The sequence below is a fragment of the Schistosoma haematobium genome, chromosome 4 (genome assembly GCF_000699445.3).
Source record: "Schistosoma haematobium chromosome 4, whole genome shotgun sequence".
In the NCBI taxonomy this organism is placed as follows: domain Eukaryota; kingdom Metazoa; phylum Platyhelminthes; class Trematoda; order Strigeidida; family Schistosomatidae; genus Schistosoma; species Schistosoma haematobium.
This window is the reverse complement of record NC_067199.1, coordinates 5,825,678-5,852,552: the sequence shown is the minus strand read 5'-3', so window position 1 is coordinate 5,852,552 and position 26,875 is coordinate 5,825,678. Positions and strand designations below refer to the sequence as shown.

General features: G+C 38.3%; 1 protein-coding gene across 2 annotated transcripts; it reads right to left on the bottom strand.

Annotated features, from left to right (window-relative positions):
* Window positions 1-17,463: 17,463 nt before the first annotated feature.
* MS3_00007259 (uncharacterized protein) lies at window positions 17,464-24,430 on the bottom strand. Of its 2 annotated transcripts, XM_035730999.2 has the most exons (7): window positions 24,405-24,430; window positions 23,994-24,375; window positions 23,832-23,963; window positions 21,786-21,896; window positions 21,389-21,528; window positions 20,477-20,947; window positions 17,464-18,852 (listed from the first exon to the last, which is right to left on the bottom strand). In XM_035730999.2, exons 2-7 carry the CDS (start codon window positions 24,234-24,236, stop codon window positions 18,711-18,713), a joined length of 1,239 nt encoding a protein of 412 aa, XP_035588722.1. In that variant the 5' UTR covers window positions 24,237-24,375; window positions 24,405-24,430; the 3' UTR covers window positions 17,464-18,710. The 2 variants fall into 2 exon arrangements, with proteins under 2 accessions (XP_035588722.1, XP_051066042.1); XM_051215520.1 differs by having other exon boundaries at window positions 17,464-23,963; window positions 23,994-24,430.
* Window positions 24,431-26,875: the final 2,445 nt, after the last annotated feature.

The window sequence follows — 26,875 nt, the reverse complement described above, 5'->3', positions numbered from 1 at the left end:
CGTCTGCCTCATACCTGGAATAAAAACTCGCTGCTTGAATCCTGTATTCCAAATTTGGTTTCACGAAAGTCGGGTATAATAATCTATACATTCCGTCCAAGTACTGAAAAGATATAAGAATAGCCTATAATGCTCTAAACCCTTTGGCAGCAACAGCCTTACAGTTGCTCGTAGTTTTGAGATCACTGCTTATTATGACTCCTAAATCTATATAGTCCATTAATTTGGGTGACATAAATCCACGTATCTTGTAGTGATACGAATCATCATGGTCATTTAATTGCATCACAACACTTATTGGAATTCATTTCTAGTGACCATCCGTCCACCCACGCCACCGATGAGTTGAGATCATCCTGTAATACTGTTCTGTCTGGCATACTATGTATAGATCACAACTGATTGATCACTTGTAGGTGATCAATATCATGTGTGTCAAGTCCTTCTTAGTACAGATCAAATGCTATCGACCAAGTTGCTTTGTGGTCACCAGTGTAGGTGACTCAACGTTGCGTGTACTATGTTGAGATAAGATGGTGGTTGGAGGTAGTCAACGGGATACCCTGAGCCCGGGTTTCGTGCTACTTGGCACTCATCCGCAAGCTGTACCTGTAATGTTGAGGGAACCAGCGCTCCCTGACGGATTCGATCACGTGTCACCCTTCTTAGTGTGAAGCGAATGCTATCGACCGAGTTGCAGTGGCCACGACCCACCTTCTGTCGCGGCCCGGATAGCTCAGTGGCAACACCTTTGACTGGGGAGCTGAATGACACGGGATCGAATCCATCAGGGAGCACCATTTTCCGCAAGATTACAGGTACACCTTGCTGACGAGTGCCGAGGTTAAGGGTTTCCTGTTGACCACCTCTAACAACCATCTTATACTATGTATAGGTCTCCAAATTTTGTGGACTTTGGCGGTGTATTACGCGACGCGGAATGTGAGTCTACCAAAGACTTAACAACCAAGCACGTGCTAATATCTAGTTGCATTTCACCTTTTGTTCGTTCCGAAGAAGATTTTCCTTTCCCATGATTTGCGATCGGGTATTTCGCTCGTCCCGTAACGGCACATACTAAACTGACAGGGCCTTCGCTGTCAGTACTCGTGTAACCAGCACAGTCACCATCAACGTTTTTTCAAGCCATAGCTAGAAGGTCCATAGTTTCCTGGAGCGGTAATGTTTCGCTTAAACAGCAAAACATACGAAGCTAATGGAAGTCATGATTCTAATACCATTTGCATGTGGTGAGACCCAAACGCGTATACATCTTGTGCAACTGCTTTTTGCACTCATCATATTGCATTCTATCCTCCACAGGGAAAAACAACGTGGCTGTCCACATTTATAAGTATAGCCAACCACTGTGAAAGGATTAGAAGAGCATGGCAACATCAACAAAAATATACAATATAATCTTTAATGTGAGTGTGGCGGTAAAAAGGTCTCCAAAATAAATAGCTCTGTAAGTTTTCGACATTGGATGCTGATCACATTAGTTTCAGTGAACTAACCTAGCTGAAAGCGCTCGGTCATGCATCCACTCCAGATCACGAGGGTACGGGCACCGGGGTAAACCAGAGGTTTTTGCGCACATGTTAAATATTGTCGTGGATTTTTTGTGTCGTTATTTATCAGCTGTCAACAGCTTTTTTTCCATCACACGTCAATTTTCGTGATGTTTGTGCTTGTTACATAGTTTTCATTCCAGTTTATCAGCAGTTTGACGTATTTGTTGCTCACCGCCTAAGTGAATCTTTGGTAAGCCTAATATAGTTATTTGTAACAATACAAACTCAAGCAAGTAAAATTCACCATTTTTCAAGTCAAAAAATAGATCAAAAATTGAGTTTTCAGGAAAATAAGCTTTAAAACCTATTACATCTTGTTCACCTCCTTGATTATGTTGATGATGAACATGAATGTTGGTAGTTGTTTATAAAATGTAGGTTGAAGACAATCAGCGTTAGACTACTTATGAATATTATATAACTTGCTAATATATAGCCATAAACAGTTATATCCATTACAAGTATCATCGTTTTATACTGAAGTGACATATTATTATATAACGTATCTGAGAAGAATTATGTGAGTAACAATTGACGTTGATAGTCTTTTCCATCGGCTTTCTGAACGTATACAGGAACAGTGTATAACACCACTAGAAGTGCCACATCAAGTATTCACAAATTCTTCATAAGAAAAACGATGCGTGTTTCTTTTGAGCATGGTGATAAAGCCATATCGTAGTTAATACTGATTTATAATGTGTCTGTTATAGGGTTCACGAATAAGTTTCTGTAAACAGAATCCGTAGTTACTGACCAAATTATGAACAAAGTTATAATGCATATTGTCGAGTAATATTTAAATGGTTTTTACCTTTTTTTGTTAATGCCAAATGTCTAGGTGAAATACCAGAAGGGTTAGAAAATGAGCAATATAAGCTGTGGAGCCATTAACATTTAATTTAAATCATAAACTTGGTATAAACAAATGTCATAAGACTGTGAAGCGTTCACAGTTATATGATGAGGATTTGAAGCTCCCAGTCCTTGATACGACACAACCCTAGAATTAAGTTGTGTGATAATTCTAGAGATAATGAATGAATCATTGAATTAAAAACTAACAAGGTAATTGGATACAATTTGAAGAGTTCACGTAATTTAAGAGGATAAAGTTAGCAACCAAGTGTGAGTGAAAAGGTGCTTTAAGGATTACGTAACCTGTCTTATCAGGGAACTAACTGGATGAAATTGTCTGGTTCTGTACTAATACTAATTTGACAATAGACGTATTCCGACAACGAAAAACATGTCAGGCGGTTGCCTTATCTGTAGGGTTTTACCTGAAAGTCGCACTGCTGTTCTAAGAGACTCATCGATTCGTCACAATTAACAATGGTATAAAGCTAATTTCTAACGAGACTTCGAAACTAATGCAGAATTACGAGTTCTTAATTCTCACACACAGTTATTCATGAAACTATTGGTATATCTCCCCATGAAAGTATGAAGTAGACGAAAATCAATATTCGGAAAAAGTTTACTGATTTGTCATGACTACTAAAGTAGAAAAATAAGTTTACAAGTTGTATTTATAGCGAAGCCAAAAATAAAACCACGAAAAACCTTTTGTCGTGAACGTGCTGTCTAGTTGTTGATAATTCTTAAGTAAAAATTGTGGACTTTTCTCTCAACGTGTTTCCCAAATTGTTCACCATATTTCTCAATAACTTGTTGCTTGCACATTCTTTGGAGCCTTGTCTGTCTCTTTGGTTAAATATCCTGAAACAGTGAATTGATCTCCTGAATAAATACGTTTTAAAAAAATACCTTCCGACAGTTTCTGCGGTTACCAATCGGCTTAGGTACGTTCTCAATATTTTGTTGTGTCTAAAGGCAACTTCATGTTAATGAAGATTGATGTACGTTTTCGCGGAAAGCACGACATACGTGGAAGGCGCACAAAATAATGTTTGCATTGGCGAGTGTGATACAGACAGCTATGCTTTCAGCTCGTGCGCAATCCATAACAAAGGTCTAGGCTTTTGATGTATTTCACATAACCTCTTTGAAGTTTTCTAGAATCCACGTAACATCTGCGCGCATTTCATTTTTCGTCCAACCAAACATTACAGGCCGCCCAAGACCAAAATTATATGTTATGATCAACTGGTATAAGGAATATCTAAAAAGTGTAGTGTAACAAAGAGTGCAATCACTTTTTATTATTGGTATTATAAGTCGAATCAATACACAAGACTTCGGGATATTGAATGTAAAACCGTATCTGGTCACAACTGCTGAAGCATATTCTCATAATTGATCCTCAATAACTTCACCGTTTTGTCGCAGCATATGCATTACCTGCTTTCGGGTACAACCTGAAATATATTTCTATAAACTTACCAGTATAGAGTTTAGCTTTCATAGTTTTGACATCAGCCGCGGTAACCTGCTTACTAGTTCTCTCCTTAATACGTTCTTTAACTTCATCTGTTGACTGAGAGTGCAATATTACTGGCTTCAAGTTTTCTTCTTCTTCGGACGACAATCTTCTACTCCACGGATAACAAACCATCCATGAACTACTACACGGATGGTTTTGAGACATATTGTAAGATTTTATGACGTATTCTTGACCTTCCAATCTTATAAGAAACCTAGATTGGCAGTTTAGAAACTTAGACCTTAAATGTCACACATTAGTTAAAGTCCTCACAGTTTTTTATTCACTGACTGACCTTCGGATTTACGTTTACGACCAAACGTGCAATGAAACACCACAAATAAGTATTTAAACCTCATATCCTTCAACAATTTACTTTCTGTGTGAACATAGTGAGTATGGGTAATCTGAGAAAACAGAATTATTCTTGCATACTTTATGGAAATCCTTTATCGCACTATCAAATTCAATCCAGCTTCCGAATCGCTTGTTCAGTATAATACGTTGAAACGCCTCGCTTACGTCCACTGAAATTTCACTTGAGCATGAAGCACAACAGACAGCACGCATTAATTATTACAAAAAGCTATTCCTTTAAAAAAATACTGACTGAAAGAAGTACAACAAATATTTAGGACTTACCGTTGAGTTGACATTGTGCATTAACTTTTTTGTTTAACAGCAATTCACAAAAAACTTTGCATATCTATAACTTTTAAGGTCATCTTGCCTTTCTTACGTTGTTTTCTGGGCCTAATCAACAAATTACATAAAGGTGTTGACGTTTACTACAGCAGTTAGGATCACAGATCAAGTTACGAAGCAACAACAGAGCTAACGTTCACACTACAAAACAGAGAGTGCTAAATTAATGCTCTTGGGAGTTATTTTGTGCTATTTCATGCAGCAAAAGTTGACTTAAATATGAAAAAACTTATTACTCATACGACCCAACACACCAATGGCAACTGAAATACAGAATGTGTAAGATCCATTTTGAATGTTTTGTGTGTTGGTGAAAATCCCTCCATGTATATACTTGTACTTTGTTCCTATTGATCACCTTAGTTGTACATTGTTGTCTTCTGATTACATTTGAATTGTTAATACTTGTATTTTTTTATTATGCTTTTTGCTTATCTTACGCATTCACTAAGTTTGTGTTTCTTCCCGAACTGCATCTGTGTTGTTTTACTTGACACTTGTCCTTGGCGGCAGCCATATTGATTTGCTCCTCCTTTTGTGTGTGTGTGTTCTATCCAGTCAGGATAGGATAACGTTCATTTGTTGCGACTGATTTTATTGATTGATCAATTGTTGGTTGAATAGCCGGGTGGTAATAATTGTTTAGAACCGCTATTTACCCGATTACTTGTTTTGATTTCGACGGGCAAGGGAGCGTGTCTAGCGTACCTGGACGGCTATTCATCTATCGAAACCGTGTTTTGGATTCTACAGAATGACTGCCTCCAGTCGGGTCGTTCGAGGTCGTTGAAACGAAGCGGCGGGCAGATTTGGAGGAGTCTACCATTTTTCCCGTGCCGATCACGAGTGGAAACACCGTGCTCAACAATTCCTTCAATCGCTAGCCAGATTACATCAGACGATCCTCGATATATTGATAGCCTATCAAATATATCTTCGAATCTCCTCGCTTCTGTCTTTTGATCTCACTTGGTGAGTACACTTCATATTAGAAGGTTAAAGCGTTGTCAAACCTCGAATAACTATGGCATCTTTCATTTGTGAGCCCGACGTGATCTGGTACATCAAATTGTAAACTGTGAGTCTGTACCTTTTTGGAATTCCGTATATTAGTTTCTTGTATTAATTTATTTATACTGTGATATTTTTCCTCGTGTTTTTGATACATTTTTTTCACTCATTCTTGTGCTTGATATCGTACTGTGACGGAACAGAAACCCAAGGTGCTTAAGTTAAAGACTATGTCCCCACCTTCGTTCAAACTGATGCCTTTCTGGCAAGACAACATTGAAGCCTGGTTCTGCTACGCAGAAGTCGACTTCTACGAGCACGGCGTGAACGAAACACGTGCACAATTCCTCGCAGTAGTCAAGGCACTACCGCGCGACTTCAACAGGTACGCAACACCTAGCATGTTTACCAATGGTGTTCGGAACCCTACGAAACACTTAAACGATCTATCCTTAAACGCGGGGGCCTAACTGATCGACAAAGGTAAGACCGACTCTTCTATAACAACGACCCGCAACAAGATTTTGCGACAGACATGTTGCAAAGAATGAAAGAGGTTATCGGCCAAAGAACCTTCGATGACGGCCTATTCAAACAACTTTTCTCTTACCCAAACTTCTTCAACAAGTGCAAGCTGTGCTGGTCTTGTCTCAAAACAACGCTTTAGACGAGCTGGCTGCATCTGCCGGCCGCATTTTAGAAATCACGAAACCTTCTAATGCCGAGGTGTTTTCAGTCAACGAAAACCTCCAAACGACCCAGAATGGCATTATGGAGTTATGTCATACAATTACACGTTATCTTAAGTTTCGTAACGACCGTAAGCGATCACACACCCCGCGACGAAGCACTTCACGTATGCAATCTGTCTCTAGAACACGAGGGACTGATAACCATGATTGGTGCTGGTATCGTAATCAGTATGGAAAGTCTTCCGGAAATTGCAGAAAACCCTGCAATTTTCTCAACTCCAAACCGACCGACACACAAAACAACTCCGGAAACTTCCAAGCCGGCGCGCGTTAACGGCAACCGTAGTCGATGAACATAGCCGTCTGTTATACGTCGTAGACGTGACAACGAGAGTTCGCTACCTCGTCGATACTGGGTCAGACGTCAGCGTTTTTCCTTCGAATTCCAACGAACGGCTTCGTGAATCAGTTTTAAACTTAAAGGAAAGCTTATCGCTACGTATGGCAAAAGGTACGTTTACCTTAACGTGGGTTTACGCAAACCCATACACTGGATCTTCGTTGTTGCAGATGTTTCCATACCAATCATTGGTATAGACCTCCTACAACACCATAATCTACTCATCGGTACACGCTAATGGAAACTAGTAGACGGAAATACTATTTCATCTGTTTGCGTGACTTCTTTTTTCGGTTGCAGATTATCTCTAGTCACAATTAAACACACGATAGACCCATTCTACCAACCACCGCTTGAAAAGTATTCCGTGATATACCAAACGCAACCGAAATTGCCGTGTGTAACCAGCAACGTTACGCATCGCATCACGACTACAGGACCACCTGTATTCTCTAAAGCACGCCCACTAGCCCCCGAAAAGCTAAGGTTGGAGAAAAACGAGTTCGACCACATGGTAGACTTAAGTATCATATGACCGTCAAACAGCCCGTGGGCATCTCCGTTGCACATGGTCCCTAAAAAGGACAGCAACGATTGGCATCCAACCAGTGCCCATCGTCGATTGAATGCAAACACCATTCCCCATCGTTACCCTTTGCCTCACTTTCATGATTTGACAGCTAACTTGAAAGGTACAACTGTCTTTTCGAAAATCGACTTGGTTAAAGCTTATAACCAAATTCCCATGGCTACTGACGACATTCCAAAAACGGCCATCATAACTCCTTTCGGACTTTACGAATTTTTGCGAATGCCCTCCAGTCTAAGAAACGCTGCACAAACCATTCCAAAGGTTTATAGACGACGTTTTTCGAGGTCTCAACTTCGTACGTACGTATGTTGATAACCGTCTAATGGCAAGTCCGGACAGAGAATCGCATCTCAAACATCTGGATCTTGTTTTTGATCGACTACAAAAGCATGGCATTGCTGTAAACATTCAGAAATGCCAAGTCGGAACTGACTCATTAGACCTCCTAGGACACACTATAGGTGCACACGGCATTCGATCCCTTAGAACCAAAGTGGCGGCCATTCTGGATTACCCAGAACCGACCACGATCAAGCAATTAGGAACGTTCAACAGCTTCGTAAGTTTCAATAGACGATTCATACTTAAATGCGCGCTACTCATGAAACCTCTCACCGACCAACTTCGTGGAAATGAGAAATCCATCAATTTGGACGACACCGCGCGTAAAGCATTCTCCACAGTTAGGGAACTTATCGCTCAGGCAACAATGCTTGCTCATCAGAACACTAAAGCACCCATTAGCATAGCAGTAGACGCATCCGACTCAGCAATTGGAGGAGTCTTACAACAATGGGTTAACCACTCCTCGCAATCTTTGGCATTTTTTCTCTAGACGGTTGCTAGTGTTATGACCTTGAATCGCTTTTACCCCGTCGATACTTTGTTATGACTTGACCTTGATCTGTCTTGTCTAGATTATGACCTTGACGCGATGGGCTGAGTGGCTTAACCTTGAGTCTAGTACGCGTGAGTTCGCGATGGGGTAGAGAGAGAACTATTCTAGAACCTGATTGGTTGGCGAGCACGCAAGTGACAGAGGACAAGACAGTTGGAACACTGAATTCTGAATTCTCTGAATTCGGATTAGTGCAAAAATCTACATGAATAAATAAGTGAATATCCTGACCACAACGTACGATAACTTGGAAAAATACAATTATGCCCGAAACTAGGAATTAGGGTAGAAAATAAGGTGCAAAATATTACGTTTAAATTACAATATTTTCGGAACAAAAAAGGGTATGGCAGTGAATGTTACATAGAACGAAAGCTAATGTTATGTAGAATAAAATAGGGACAAAAATAAATATAAGTGTTTTACAAGGTTTGAATGAAATGAAATAACGTCCCAAGAAAATAGCCTTCGTAGTTGTCTGAGCTTCTTATTTTCCCGTTCACAACAGCCAGACACCGAATCGAGGTACAGCACATTCGGTAGGGAACTCCTAGCTATGTATTGTGTTGTACGGCATTTTCGACAATATATCGTAGGCCACGAATTTGTAGTGGCAAGTAAAAATGAAGTTTTCTGAAATCACAAGGTCATTTTAGATGGCTCCTTCAATGGCAACCACACAATTATCTGGATTCATTCAGTTGTTCTGATCAGAGCGAGTGGCAAAAACGTCAACAGCATCAAGCACCTTGGAATTAATTGCCATACTTCATATTTTATTCTGGATGCTGTTGGATCATTACTACTCACGAATGGCGTTACATATGTCGTCCCTTGAATAATCTAAATGTCAAAGATAATCCGGGCGAGTTCAACTATTTTACTTAATGATTTTTTGTACTTAACGTGTATATATTTTCCAGTTGCTTTCGCCACATATTTGTAAGTGTCCCTAGGCTAAATGCAGTCACTTCTTATGGAATGTTTATAACGCGTCATATTCCTGCCTGAAGTTTCACAAGCAGTCTTAACTTTAAAATTATTTTTCTGGTGATGTTCAATATTTTTAAATTATCATATACGTCAACAACCCGCATGTTAACCTGGCCCGTATATACGTTGCACTATATCTTCATGTCTTCCAAATTTAGAAATCATCTGAATCGCCTTTAACATTTATCAATAAACCCATCATAGTCGTTGTTGCTAATCGTATTTAGTTTATGGATTGGTTTATCATACTAGCAGCCTAAAATGCGAACATAGTTTAGATAATAAGATTAAAAATTTAGGGGCTATCACCTAGACTAGTGAAATATTTAAATTCTCAGGTAGTTGTTAGCTAAACAAACGTTTAAAATCAAAACTACGTAGCCCACTAGAATTAACACTAAACGAATATTCCTTAATTGAAATTTATAATATAAATAGGCGTCTCAGATTCTTTACCGTTACAAATTTCTGATAATTTCGAATCACCTAAAGCAACAATACCTATTTTTCCACTGACTAATCTTCAATCAACACCATAACTAGTTAAACGTAATAATTTCAGGATATCGTCATAAAGCATTGTCGTGACTTGACAATCACGCAATATGATTGATAAAATTAGTGAAACTATTAACAAAATCGGTCAGCAAATTGACTTATAATTATCATTAAAGTTTTTTCTCGATATCTTCATTCACTACAGATGATTACAGTATGTTTCTCTGTCAGTTGCTCATTCAGTAAATATCTCAAAACCTTGTCAGTCTAATTGATGGTTTGGCGACATAATCATCCATGCAAATAATCAGTATAAGCAGTCGAGCAAATCTCCTGCAAACTGGAAACATCAATGTCGAATTTATCCCAACACTGACTAAGGTTCAAGCCATTATCATAGACATGAGTTGGGAGTGTACTCCCCTTGGTTGCAGCCTATGTTCTCCCTGATAATCACATGAGCATCACTCACTATTAATCATCTTGTAAAAATTTATTTAGCCAAATAAATCTTGCAGCACCACATCACTTAGTAATATGACACATAGGCTTAACTGATTTCAATAACTTATAACCACTATATCTCAATTAAATCGTATTCCGCCTTATGATAAACTGCATACTTGCAACTAACTTGTGTGCCCAGTCAGCCGGCAAGTATAAATATAAATAAAGTCTGCCGCGGACCATAACATTGAGTCTAGAGCATGTCTCTTACGAATACACTCATGTTTAACGATTTGTTTCTAGCTATCTGTCCAAAATTCACATAATTATCACTCACATATTTACATTTTGTCTTGATAACCATTCATGAGTATTAGTAGTATTGCTAAATTCTATCACGGTCAAGTAAAAATGAAGTTGAAAAAACCTCCCCGTAACTAAATAAACCATATCAAACTAACTGGAACACTAGTTGGAATTATTCTTCACGGTATACTTTTGTTCTTTCAGTTAGCCTACTAGTACAGATGCAATTAGAAATCACATATGGATAGGTTACCGGCATAATTGTAAATTGGTTTCATAATTTAAACCAAAACTAATACCAATATTAACATTTCTACAATATTCATTACTTTAATATTTCTAAACACAAAATACTTACTACCTATACGTCGAGTTATTAACCAACGGCTATTAACACGCATTGTTTTATTATTATTACTGTAATCCCATTTTTTATAGCTCAAATAATCTTCACCCAAATTGTCATTTTAAGCGTGTCAAGCATGAAGGCAGATTTTTTTAAAAATTATTACATGTATTTCCCGACCAGATGCTGCCGCCTTCTTTTTGATTTATCTTTCAGCTTATCATCACATACCGGAGGATTCTTATTATCCTTGGTAACCTCCGGCGCACGACGATCCCATCCAATTTGGTATCGAACCAACATCATGTTGATTCTGGTGGGAGAGTAGTCTAGTGGCATTGGACAATAACCACACAATCCACAAAGCTGAATATGAGATTGCTCGGGGCATAGATATTCAATATTTAACGCGGAGAAATACCTAACGATGGAGAAGGCGCGAACAAGGGATTGAATGACTGGAGTTGATCGAATGGCATGACTCGGCCATGCAGGCGTGGTCTCTGCTGAATGTTACCTTATATCTTTTGTTCATATTAAATACATTGTTCTTTCTCTAGCCTAACCTTGTTCTACATCGAGTATTGGTAATTGATACGATACAGTGAGTTGGTGTAGTCGATGGTGTGACTTCCACGTAAGATCTTATAGATTAGGCAGTTATATCATGACAAATCCACAAATTTAGGATTAGGTATATTATTATAACAGTACTAATATCATAGTAGACCATAATTCTACAAATTCATCCTTTTTATTGACCATAAACCTCTTACATTCTCTTTCAGCTCCTCTTCAGACAAGTACTCACCACGTGGGTCTCAACAACTGGACTACATTTCGCAGTTTACTTAGGACATTCAACACATTTCTGGAGCAAGCAATATGGTCGCAGACGCCTTGTCTCGAATAACTACCTTGAACGGTTTCCAAGGAATCGACCCTCTTAAACTCGCCCAGCTTCAAAAAGAAGAAATTGATCTTCAGCACGGGTTATCGTCTACAACCCTCAAACTGCGCATCAAACAGATGGGAACGGGTAAGGGAGCCTCACTTTGTGACATCTACTGGTAGGGATCGCCCAATCGTGCCGAAACATTATCGACACGACATCTTCAATACGTTGCACAAACGTTCTCATCCAGGTGTTCGTGCAACCATCAAGCTTATAGCAAAACGGTTTTGCTGGCCTGGTATGAGTAAAGACGTGAGGGAGTAGGCACGCTCCAGCGTGATCTGCCAGAAATTTAAGTTTATTAGACACAACAAATGTCCATTAGGCTCATTCAAAACTGCGGACGCTCGTTTCGACCATGTTCATTTGGATTTGGTGGGACCTTTACCAGATTCAAATGGATACTCTTATCTCTTAACCTTAGTAGACGGTTTCACTCGATGGGCAGAAGCAGTACCTGTCAAGGACACCACTGCTCAAACGGTGGCCTGCGCCTTCGTTGAACGGTGGGTAGTAAACTCCGGCTGTCCTTCAACCATGACTACAGATCGTGGACGCCAGTTCGAATCTGAACTTTTCCGTTGTCTAAGCGCACTATTAGGGATCACTCAATTCAGAACGACCGCCTACCATCCACGAGCAAATGGGTTAGCAGAACGCTTTCACCTACAGCCTAATGCTTCACGATCAGCTGAAAACATTTCTCAGTGGACTGATGTTCTTCCACTCGCAATTCGTGGATCCTTCATCTTCTTCAATGAACATGGATCTAACCTTCTACATGAACAGGCTTTAAAATGCAATGCGTTCAGTTAAACCTGTTTCCACTCAACTGCAATCAACTGATGTTTTCGTTCAACCTGAATTACAATATAGTACACACGTCTTTGTTCGTCGAGACCCACATCGACGACCTCTCGAATCGGCATACGAAGGACCTTTCAAAGGTCTTCAACGCGAACCTAAGTACTATATGGTCGACAAAAACAGAACCAACGATGGCATCAGCATCGATCGCCTCAAGGCAGCGTATTTAGAAGGAACTCCTATTCATGTCGATTTTCTTTCAGTACAATCACACGACACGATCCCCGCATTGATAATACCTCAACCGACAGCCAACACACACGATGATACCTCGGCAGTATCAGGAAATAGACAACGCGTTCTTGAAGAAGAGCGAGATTTCCAGAACATTTGAACCATTACTTTACATAAGATACGAGTTAACATTTTATATCGTCTCGATTTTCCATTGTACTATATATAATTTTTAAAAAACAACTTTAATATGCTTACATATTTTTATTTTTATTTCAAAAAACAAAACAAAAACACATCATAAAGTCCTTCATGGTCCCTTATAGTATGGGAAGACGACCAGACGCTGCTAAACCTAGCAAGCTGACAGAAGAGTGTTTACCGACGACGAACTCGTTGGGTTTAAACTTCTTACTGGTCACGTGTTAGTGTCATCAATACCCCACTAGGGGGGAATGATCTGTTGAGGTAAATAACTCCCCAAAATAAATAGCTCTGTAAGTTTTCGACATTGGATGCTGACAACATTAGTTTTAATGGACTCACCTAGACGAAGGCGCTAGGTCATGCATCCGCTCCAGATCACAAGTGGGAACGCCGTGCTAAACAACCCCTGCAGTCGCTAGCCAGATTAGACCAGACGATCCTCGATATATTGATAGCCTATCAAATATATCTTCGAATCTCCTCGCTTCTGTCTTTTGATTTCACTTGGTGGGTACGCCTCATATAGGTGCTACTGGTTAAGGCGTTGTCAAACTCCGAATACCTGTGGCATCTTTCACGAGAATCAACTGGAAAGAAGTGTCACAAAATGGATTTAAGGAAACTTTCAAAAGTTAAATGAGACAATTGAAGTTAAAGTAGACCAAGTTTATTTTTCATATAGTAAGCACACAAAATGAAGGTTAATTCCCCACGAATAACGAAATCACTTCCCTTTTTTTGAAGCGTGCTGGTTTGTATGTGAACGAGGACTTAGGAGAATGGTGGTTTCAGTTTATGTGGAGGCAATACGTTTGCACACAAAAATCTCACTCATATACGGTGTTCGTCGACTTGAAGTTGCGCAGACATGGGACGAAACTGTAGATAACGCGTTTAGTCAGGATAAGTGATAGATTCACGAACCTGAGTACATTCGGTGATTTGTATATGCCCTTAGCCATTCTTGTGCCCAACCAAACATAGGTTAATATGATTGTTATGACTGCTTTAAATTATTTTTTGACTGGTAGGTATGTAGTGGCATGGGTCACTAGTCGTACAATCCTCAAAGCTAAACACGAAACAACTGGGACAATAGGCACTGAACATTTAACGCGGAGAAAAACCCAACGACGGATAAGGTGGGAAGAATGAATTGAAATAGTTCGAATTGATCGGATGGCATGGTTCGGCCTTGATGGCGTGGTCTTACTCATGTAACATTATTTTAATTCATATTAAATGTATTGTTCTATCTCGAGCCTAACTGTGTTCTTCATGATGTACTGATGATTGTTACAACGCAATGAATCAGGGTAGACATTGGTGTGACTTCCAAGCACTTAAATCATAGGAAATTTACAATTTTAGGATTGGGTCTATTATTAGAGCAGTACTGATATAGAAGTAGACCATGATTCTGGAGATGTATTCTCAACACGCGTAAAGGAAAGATTGAACTACGGGTTATCCAAGGATCGAAATAACTGCAATTATTATAATTAGAAAAAGAATCGTGCATCAAAGTGTCCTAAAAAAAGCAACGAGATGAATAGCATTAACCGGTGATTGGCCGTTCAACGTATGAATAACACAAGTATTTATAGTTGTGTAATATAGCTATTTTATATGTTATTTTTTACAAGATAAATGGTTTGGAGTATTAACCAGTAGAGCAAAAACTAAATCACAATATGTCGCTTTTTTAACTGTCAAAAATGTCAGGAGTGATGATTTAATAAAAACAACTCATTTAGTAAGTCAAAGAAATTTACAACATACGAAAATGAGGACCTTGACACGTTAGATGTAACTAATATGCATGAAATGAAATGCAAAAAATTATTACTTTATGCTATAACTTTTTCGTAATGGAACTTGGAATTAAAACTCTGTAAAACACGCTTTTCTTTCATTAAGCCTTATTATAACGGTCCAAAACCACTTTGGATGAACTTGTAGTGACTCACATTTATCACGAGAACACGACTGGTTTAATAAAAACAATTATTATTATAACCAACTGTACCAGTGCTCGTTTCAATGTGCTTTTGTTTGATTGTGCTAATGACAGCTATTTTGTGCTTCCATTCTTATACTTACACTTCGATTGTAACTTCGCGCGAATTCGGTTACCTTCTGTAACCAAGGTTGTATCCTGGCACGATCTCGGTATCCTTTCGATGCCACGAGATCGCCAGCAAATATAACTCGACTTGGTCCATTAATTGCCTTCTGGTATTTGGCTTCTCGGGGATTTTATGGAGTCATTTGGAACGAGCTTCTTACGCCTTCTGATCTATTTGGCACGTGTTTCTTGGTAGCGGTGTTCATAGTTAATCTCAACTCGACGCCACGCTACAATTGGTGATCCCAAAGTTTGGGACACGCTACAAACTTTTAGAGTAGAATGTATTAGGCTCGTTTAAGTATAGAATAGGATCTGACGACGTTGGCTGCACTTCATTCTTTTTGCGTGGAGTTTGATTTAACTTCAAAACAGTTTCACTGAAAGCTAATGTTGATTAGGAAATCGTTGGGCCACTGATACATAAGGCTCACTCATAAATGCTGGATGACAGTCATGTGATTCACCCATACTTATACATGCGGATCACCGTATTTGAAGCTTAACGACCTCTTTAAGGTTTTTCGCTTGTCGTGGGGCTTTTAATAACAAAGAATCTATAACTCAACCAGATTACATTCCCTTCATGTGTAGCGGTAAGCCCTACAAGATTACTTGAAAAGATCCTGAGTGTCTTATCTCAAAATGCTTTGCCCTTATATGGTCGTCTCAGTTTTGTCACTTGCTCAAGTGTGTACAAAATTCTCAGAAATCTTTTGTTTTTGGAGTTCAGCTGGGAGTCCTGCTAAGATTTGATGGACACTTTGTCTATCCCAAGAGCAGTAACCTTACCAAACTCCAGTAAAATTAACATAAGATCATCTACTTTATCGAGGTTGATGTTGTTAATAATTAAAACCCAGGCTCATCCAAGCAAATAAAGAACTGAAATAAAAGATTACAGATTCGTAAAACTCATTTGATGCACCGTATACACCAGATGAATCAAAACGAAAGATTAAGGCCAAGTAGTTGGGATTATCACTTGTCAGCACTTATTGAGTCTCCAGCAATGTATTTTATTATTGATGTACTGCACATAAGATCATCATCTTAAGGATCTAGATCACTGTGGTATTTGTATGAACTATTGATTTTCTTGTAACTGATTGCCCACTGATTACGAATTCCAATCATAATACGCTCATTTGTGTTCATCTAGTTCCAATTATAGTAAATTGTACTATTTCGAAAATTCCTCGTCAGTACAACAACTCGAATAATCCTAATCATTATAATCAGTTGATCACTAAATTTTAATATTTATTACGAAAAACAAGATTTCAAGGTTGAAAGTCATAATTTCTTACCAGTAAACTGCAGCGTGGTGTCGAATCGAGATTTGAATATGAACACCGCTACAAAGGAACGCGTGCCTGGATATCCATAAAATCCCCCGGAAGTCAAATATCAGAAGGCAGTTAATGGACCGATTCGAGATATATTTGCTGGCGATCTCGTGGTATCGAAAGAATACTGAGATCGTGCCAGGATACAAGCTTGGTTACAGAGCGTAACCGAATTCGCGCGAGGTCACAATCAAAGTGTGAGAATAATGGATGTTTTTTTAGCACAGTTAAACAAAAGCACATTAAAACAGTCACTGGTACAATTGGTTATAATAATAATTGTTTTCAATAAACCAATCGTGTTCTCGTGATAAAAGTGAGTCGCTACAGAACAGCGACCTAATGAGTTCGAATGAAAATGCAAACGGTCATGTTTCACACAATAAGGTTTAAGAGCAGTGTTTTAGAACATATCTTAAATAGTCGTCTATGTGCAGCATTTACATCTATATAGATGTATATACATAGCTTTCGAAATTGATACTTAATTTTGATCTCTCAAACTGGGTTACTTAGAATGGTGAAATCCAGATAGTTTACATTTTAATAATTGGATGGTGAAAATAAGTCTACATTGACTACATAATTCCTCATCAGATTCCAGGCAGACATGAATATTCAAGCTTAAATTATGGCTAGATTCATTTTCCCTTGATTCGTATTCTGTATAGTTCATTTGATGACACACTTAAACCTAAAATTATGATGTCATGATTTGTAGCTCAAGTGGATGATTTGGTCGTGGAGCTTTCGTCGTTCTTTTGAACGACATCATCAGCACAAATTTATCCACATATGTCACAGCCTGTCCTGTAGACGTCGATGTTCATTGGGTCTTGTCGATCTTAATCCTATCATTGTTTACTTCTTTGCGAGATACAACCAAAATAAAGTAAGCGGTAACAGGTTAACCGTAACCAATCAATGTCGAGGTCCACAGGACAAATTAAGGGTCATATATGGATAAATTCGAACACTTCACGTCCACTTGAATTTTGCTGTTATTTGATTTTAGCTTTCGGAAAAATAGTTCGGATCTAACGTCAGATCATTCCAAAAGTACTTTCAAACCATAATCTCAGCATGATCTTGCTATTAATCCCGTAAAGTTTGTTAGGAAAATTTACTGGCCACACAAACAGATAGTCCGCAAGGTGTATTGCATTGAAAGTAGAATTTATGAGATGATATATCCCATGTAATTCGTTCATTAAATAATAACGATTCCAAGGTTGCATAAATTTCTATTACCACTTGATAACAAGTATGTCGAAACTACCAGTAATTCTATTCAAGGGATAAATTATACTAAGTGACTTCAGCTTCTAATGATATTCGAGAAGCTAATTACATAACTAGTTCTAAAGCATGACATGTACGTCACAATGTTGACTTTGCCTTAGGAATCATGACTAATATAACATATGTATCACCAAATGTGTTTAGGAAATGACGGTTAAGTTGACAGTACGAGTTCGCTCTTTAGCGTTTACTGAATTACTAGTACAAAGACCACTATTATTAATACCACCCTTTTACTGAATCTTTAAAATTACGGAATCAAGGAAGCCAAATAACACTTCCTGACAAAATTATTATCTAAAGGAAAGGCAGACGTGAAAGAGAAAACGTACTATTCATTCGACATATATTCAGGATCTACAACACATTTAGCAATCCAATCAGTTTGATTTTTATTAAGATGTTTGTTAAGGTTCACCCATCCAACTTTGCTAGTCTTTTTTTAAATGAGTCGTTTGACTAAATCTTACCCTATCGAATAACTTATTTTAAATCCAAGTTACACGTACTGCATATAAATACTAAATGAATGAACAAAGTGAACATATTTAATTAGGTTTAGTAGATTTTTTAATTGCCTTCAAATGATTATTACAAGCCACCCATCGTTGACTAACTTTCTAATAACAAGGTGAGAACTAAATAATGAATCAATAAGAAAGTGGTACAAACAGAGTACATTTTAGAACACACATGTATAATTAACAGATCAGCCAAAATGGAAAACATGTGTTTAAAAGGAATCGAAAAAACCTAGTCCAAAGAAAAATATACAACAGAATATTGATCTTAGAGTATACAAAGGATTAATAGGGCAACAAGAGTAAAACAAAACTAAATCACAGTTCAGGCTTAGTGCATACGCTTTACAAGCAATTATTTACAAAAGTCGATTATAAACAAAAGAACCAAACATATATGAACACCGACACACACCATAAACAACTCCAGCAACTAAAGAAATCAAAACTCCTCGCAACGACCACTTAAATATGCGCCAGGAAAGAGGAGGTTCAAGTAGTCTACAAAAAAGAATAAATGAACGTAATACATGTTAAAACTTTTCATTAACAAACGAAATTCATCATAAATAGCGCTAAAAACAACTTGAACTGACAGACGATAAATTTTGAAAATGTTTTAAAGCTTTCATAATCGTAAGTTGATGTAAAGTAAAGAATAACTGACAGTTCAGAAGTACCGTATATATATATATGGAGCAAAGATTTAAAGGGAAATAAACAGTGGATGCATCTACATTACTACGTTCGATTCCGAGCTACGTCACTACACTTTTTCAACCTCTGGTTGCAATTATTACTCAAACCCAAACGGGTCGTCTTCATCTATCGGTATAGGACAGACCAACGCACTGGTCATCCGCTTAAGTATGCCCGCCCTTGGCTATCGTACAACTTACTCTTAGGTTAGCCACAATTGAAGTTCAAGATATATATGGTGGTGGTTCGGGATATTAACACTTTTCAACCACCTCAGTCTATGTAGATTCACCTCTTCATCAACTGATTTTCCAGCTTTGCTTAGTATACTGCGTCTGGCTTCAACATAGCTTACTCGGTCGTTCCACGATGCAACAGCAATAATTCAAAGACACTTATCGTCATAAACCTGCGGCTTACAAGTCTTTCATAGAGCATGGTTCACAGATTTATGGTAACATGTAATGTATTGCTAGGCAGTATACGTTTTCTACTGGGATCTCACCAAATACCAAACTAAAAGGGCTAATAGGGCTTCTATGATAAGTGGGTGGTTAATGTAGAGTAATCTAGACAATGACGTACAGCAGTCCAGCGGTAATGTTTTTGATTCAGATCCCGAAGGGGATGAAATCAGTCCAAATATTTTTGCATTGTTACTCGGTAGGTAAACTAATGAAGGGTGAAAAGTTGGTCGATATAATCATGCTCACTTCTGAAAAGTCTCATTCTCCTAGGCTCCAGGTAAGCGTAGGATGGTTAGTGAAGATATCTTATACACTATTAGTCGAACTGATTCCTGTGGTTATTAATGAAAGATTTTAAGGGCTCTTCAGAAATGTACAGGCATAAAAACCAACAATAAAAAAGGTGTGCAATGCGAGTTATTTTAGTGGCAAGCCGCAAAACAAAGAAAATCAAGTTGGGAGAGGAGTAAATGCTCGCCAATTGCATTGAATGGTGACCCAACTATGTTGCAAACTAATTGAAGCTGTAGACTGTTGATTTTGTCTTTGAATAGCGGTGTTTATCGCGGGAACAATCAGTTTTAGATGTGATCTTGGAAGCTTTAAACTTAAAAAAAAACAGCTGTCTAATGTCGCCAGTTTCAAGAAGATCGGCTGTGATAACCTGTTTTGAAAATTACATTAGTAAAAGTGGTAGGCTTTGATAATAAAAATACATCTATCTAAGCGCAGCTACAAGCAAATGGAGCACAATTAGGCTTCATCAACCATATGTATAAAGTTGAGACATATTTATGAAATACTTTAGAAAACGATGGTGAGAAATAAAACATGAGGTTGCTGGACAATTTAATTGAAAAGTCAATAGTTGAAAACTAAAAATGCAATGTGATTTCATTGTAAGAAATTTATGAACATTCATTACTCTGTTAAATATTGGGTACACAATTTTCACTTACACGCATAATTCGTGTTTTTTAATTGTGTTAACTGTTGACCAGACTTTGCGGATTCCAGCTACATGACCTATCCCAACAACAGCGACAACAACTCTTGGCAATATACTGGTCGGTGGCCAGTGTGAACAACAACTCAGGTGCGGAGGAGAGGGATCATTAAGGAAATTATCTCGTTCAGAACTGTGAGCAATTCCATCTAGTGAATAGTCATTAGACTGATCAATATTTTTACGGTGTTGCACAACAGACTCTTCAATATTTGAAGGATTGTGTATCTCAGAAGTAGAATTCGGCCTTAGTGCTTGTGCTTTTAAATATTCTTCCATTCCGGTAGCCTCCCAGATGGAACGAGCTAGATATTGATCTCGTTCATCTAACAATATCCTTGTTAGTTCTGGGTGTTCACCAGCCATAGAAACTAACAGTTTTTCCAGAAAATCTGTTTTTTTCATCTCCTCAATTTGTTCTTTCCTAATGGGAAAGAAATTACAGTATCAGAAATTTTACTGTAATGGAAAGCTGTGGAACACTAATAAAATTAGATGTATCACACAAACAAAAATCAACAGACTAAAAAATAAATTAACAAAAAAAGAGCAACCAAAATGCTTCTCAAATGAACCGGATGGTTCTGACTAACTGAGCTACAAGTCATTGACCCTATCAGTGGAGTGCTAGAATGGCTAGAAACTTGGGGAACCGTTACATTTTAATAGAAACGTTTGTGTTCAGTGACTAGAATAGGAAACAAAAGTTTGGAAAACACTGCTTACAGAGCAACTACACCTAACGAGAGAAAGTACAGTAACTTATGATATGTAAACTAACTTCAGTATCCAAACAAAAACTCAGTGTTGAAGTTACTCACTGACAAAATTATACAGCACAGTAAATTTATAAGCAGTTACTTACGTAATGGGTTGGAAACTGAATAGAAGAGCAACAAAAAACTTGAGCTTAGTCCACGGACCCAACGCCTCCAAAGCTCTATAAAGTGTAATGTTTACAGGACGGTCTCCTAGAACAACGTGACAGTGAGGCTGCTTCATCGCCTATACGGTACATCCAAACAAATGTACAAAAAGTATCGCATAAAACACAAAAAATATTTCCTAGTAAATAAATATCACTAAACGTGTATCATGACAAAAAGTCAGTATAAATAAACACATTAGAATGATTGATTATTACTAGACAGACAACTTCACAGTAACAAACATTTTACTGAAGCATGTCAATGTTAAATACTAAGAGGTAGGGAGTTTAATGTATGACAATAATTTGTCACAAGCCTACACGTCTAACTTACCTCTTTGGCGGCGGCTCTGAACTCTCCACCAGGTGCCATTCCAAGAGTGTCAACTAAATAACCACTTAGTCGAAGCAAGAGATAGTGTAAAACGCCTGAACTGACACCGTGCTGGGTAAAAATAAAACAAGTTTAAATAATACATAAACAAACGTCACAACAGTGTAGGAAACGCTGAGAAAATCATAAATGTAGACGGAGGACCTAACAAGAATTTATCGGATTATGTATTCTTGCTTTACGCTGAAGTAAATAATGCAAACGATATGATGAAGTTAAAAGGTTGAAAATCAAACAGAAATGACGAATAAGTTCGGGGAATAAAAGGTACGGACTGATACTATATTCAAAACTGGGAATATAAAGAGTGATATTTCAAATTAAGCCACTTGAAGTTGTTACTGTAAGTATTGAATAATTGCTTACTTTTCAAATTTAGACCTACATTTCGTCTTATAGTCGCGATGAATTAATTCTGATATTTTTATCAACTTGAAAAGGTGTACAGTTTATTGTAAAGCATCTTGAAGGCATTTATAGGCTCGTGGTCAATATTTGATCCGTTTTGTTAAGTTACTTTGTTAGTTGCTAGGTTTCATTTTAGGCAGCAAAATTTTATGGGTACGAAGATTTGGTATACACAAGGTTAACCTCTTCATTCTTTATTTGCTAGTAACGCGAAATCAATAAGAACAATGCTTATCTGAAGGGGCAGAAGTCTGACGATTTAACTACTCAACTGTTAACAATTGGGTTTCACATTCGAATTTCCATGTTTGCTTTCTGTGACGTGTGGTTTTAGACAGATAACATACGATGTAGTGGACACTATGACTACTGAGTTGCATAGAAGTTGTGGTAGATACAACCGAGAGCACTGATCTCAGCGATTAAATTCTTTCTCAATGATTATTTAGCCAAAGAGAGACATTTACTGTGGGTCTGATACAGGTTGGTAAATTCAAACTAACTGGTCCTGATCACTGATTGGGAATACCGGTATCCTTTCATGCACACCTATTCCCGTTGACTTTCCGAATCATATTCGCGATGTTTAATTCTTCTTGTTATCGTTTCTAATACGTTACTTGTGATAAAGAAACGTGGGTCTAGGCACATCTGTGACAAATTCTATGTTGATATGCCTGTCTCAGTAAGCCACAAAGTAGAACCTGGTACGTATGTACATCGGTCCAAGTTGCCATACCCCATTAGCACGGCGAGATGAAATTGTTGAGGCGAATTCCACAGTAGTAGCAGTATAAGTCGTAATAGGAAAGATTAGGCATAGATATTATTCAATAAAATGTAGGTTAATGAAATATAAAGATTATGAGGGATTTCGAGAATTAGGATCATAAGGCAAAGAAAAAGTGGACGCTCCTGCGTCATTGTAGGCGATTTTGAGCTGTTCCATTCAAAGTCTTCAACCATTGGTTAAGATAATCGCAAGGAACACAAACGGATAGTCTACACCTATTAACATGGCACAGCCCAAATGTTAATGACTTTAAGAACTGATGTCATATTTCAGTTTGGCTGCCACCAGCCTTTCCTCGACCTAATTCTTCACCAGAGAACACCACCTGCCGAGGTGTGCCATGGTTGGGCATTCGTAACACATGTTTAGTTATCCTAATCGATAAGGATTTAATACCTTACCAATCGACCTTTCATCTCTACTCAGTACCCTATCCCTAGCCCAGGTATTGCTCGGTCGGCGGCTTCGAAATACGGGGACGATGCCTTGAAGGAACCTATGATTGAGTATTAGTAACCTATGAATATCCTTTATTCTTAATGTCCGTGTCTGCCTATGAGTTACGACCAAATATTTACCATAAGAATGGATTAATCCAATAATTATTGGTTGACCGAGCTATACAGTGGTTAGCAATGTATATAACAGCTTGACTGAAAGCAATGAAATCTGAAAAATAGATCAAGCCTGAATATATAGTATCGGGTGGCGGATTAAGCTATGTGTAACATAAAAACTTACAAAATGTTCAAACGTTTTTGGTTTCGGCATTGACCATTACCTACCTTTCGAATGATGGACGTAATATTAATGTCCTTAAGTTGCTTTTTGATATTTTCTTCGTCCATTGTCAAAGTATGACTTCGATTAGCACAGAGTTCCAGCATAACGATATCAGGATGTACATGTTCCATAACCTAACAAATAATGATCGAAGAAATTAATACCTTTTTGACGTCAGCAATACTTTCCTCACTGAAATGTGCAGTTCCGATTAGATACACCTTGCACTGATTCTCACATTCAATAACATTGACAGTTTCAGGCAATTCAAAATGTTTTTTCCTTTGATTTTGTACCCATTCGATATGACTCACGAAAAATTCATTCGAGTCAATACACTCACCGACTGATACACTATCTGTTTCACTCTCATATTCAACGTCGTTTACAACTTGCTCATCATCCATACGCGTGGATTCACGTAACTCTACTGTTGTATACCCCGGGAACGTGCCGAGTTATCAATTGCATGAACAGAAAGATAATCGACCGGAAAAATCTTCAATCGAGCAATGATTCGATGATACATTTAAACCTAAGATTTCACTACACAGGTTAACGAAATTTACGCGCACCATTTAAAATTACCAGTAGTATTCTTTTATGGTTCCGTTAATTTTATATTTTTCACCACTTAATACATGTCAAGATAACTGTTTTCACTTAAATTGAATTTATTTCAGTTAAAGCATTTGCTAAGAGTACCGTTTATGTTTCCGAAGTAGTTTATTGTCGAAACTCATGTTTACATGGTTTCTATTGCATTTATTATCTCTTTTGGTACTAACAGTTTACAGTTTTCCACCATTTTTTCTGGCCATCAGTTTATATTACCTCAGGGCATTCTTGTATCTAGTTTTTTTGAAGACCTCTGTTTGATGGCTGAGCAATGCAAAACAAGTAATTGGCGACGTCCAGACGACGAGTTGGAAAGATGGTACAACGACGTCTGCACGAATCTAACGCCTTTGGCTTTCAAATGGTTTGGTAAAAATGGTTGCGTGTGGTTTCATCAGCAGTGCTGCTTAAACACAAACAGCTTGCTATCCGTAGCCATTTAAGTAGTAAATGCTGCTAAAAGGAGTGTTAGCACACACACACACACACCAGACAATACTCGCTCAATAGATGCACAAATTGATGTGAAATCACCTCAAATGAGCTCAGTATTGATTGACCTACATGAATCAATGGAGGAAAAACCAACTCTATAGAGTTCTGTCCGAAATAAAAGCTCAAGAAAGGAAGTTCATCCTGTCGCCCGCCAGCAGAAAGCCCCTAAAAACATAATCACAATGCTAGATCTGTTTCTAGCAGGAAAATCAACCTGACCATCAAAGTCCTCGAAAAGTATCCGGAATCCCACAGTGTGTTTGACGCGACTATGGTTGCTACTCCAACTAAAGTTGATGAATGGGTGCAAGTCAAGAATAAGAAACGATATGATATCATTAAAGAAAAGCCAACCTCCCCACAAAAATACGTAGCTGAGAAATTGACGACCGACCGCAGTGGCAGGTCAGTTGTCTTTCATAGGGTCAAGAAGCATGAAAGCTTGGAACTCAGAACTCGTTTTGAGCATGACACTGAGGATTAAAAAGCTACTGAATTAACTAATGCTTCAGCATATCTCTGGAGTCACGTTGCTAAGGGTTTATAAACTAGGTAGCCAAATAGACTTGAAGCAGAATCAAACCAGGCTGCTAAACGTAGTATTGTAATCTCCCAACGAAAAGAACTTAACACTGCAGAATGGGCTTAAAATGTACAAGTCAGGAGTTTTTTGTCCGTAAGGTCTTGCCGCCCGCAGACTGTATAAAGTGACAAGGAGCTGAAAGAAAACTAAAACTAAGGTTGGATGCTGGGGACAAGGACCTTAAGATTGTAAATCTTTGGGTGGTAAGACTTCGACGGAGAATGATGCCGAAGCCACTGTGTGTGCAACACAAAATTATTCAAATATTCTTCGGATCCGTTACACAAATACCCGGAGCTTGTTCAACAAGCGGTTGGAGCCAGGTATGCAGATAGACTCCACTAAGCCGGATGTAATCTCTGTCACAGAAACTTGGTTGATGCTGTCTGTAGAAATTAGGAAGCTTGGTGTTGAAAGTTCCACATTAGTAAGAGTCGACAGAACCTCCTCCTTAAGGAGGAGGAGTAGCTCTATTAATTGAAATCCAATCCAATTCACCTCTATTGGTAACACATCCCATGAAAGTGAGACGTGTAAAGTTGTTGGTTGTCACCTGAAATGCAAAGGACAATATCTAATGGTTAATTTTGTCTAACACAGTCCAAACTGTTGGATGGATAAGGTCTTCCTAGACGGTTTCAACACCTAGTCATCAATTGTTGGATGTCCAGTCTTAGGAGTCTTGAATGCACCCACGGTAAGCTGGAAAAATCTGAAGACTGAGTTGCTGAAAACTTCCTTCGAAAAGAAACTAATTAATGCAGTTATCACATGTGCCTTAGTGTAACATGTGAAAGAAGCAACTAGGTACGAATCGGACAGCGAATCATCCTTACTAGATCTCATATTGAGCCATCATGGTGATGGCACCTCGAACTTCAGTTGCATTCTATTCTTTGATAGATGTGATGATGCAGTTTCAATCGTTGACTTCCATAGGGTTGTCGAGAACGTGAACGCGTCCGTCGGTCTGAGCACAATCGTCTGCAAAGCAAATATACATCATGTTGCACACGCGGCACTCACGGTAGATTGGATAATAAATCCAGAATGCCTAATTGAAACTACTTGGGATATCTGTCGAAATTTGTACTTAAAATTCACTGAGCCTCACGTCTATTGGACTACACCAAAGGGTCCATGGAACTTATAGCAACTCAAGTGCAATTGAATTTACTCACATTTTATTCACATTTAATTAGCAACAACGTACTGTGGGAGAGAACAAACCAGATCCCAGCGGATGAAGAAATCAGGAAGAAGCGCTGGAAGTGGATGGGACACACATTGAGGAAAGCACCCAACTGCGTCACAAGACAAGCCCTCACTTGGAATCCTCAAGGCCAAAGG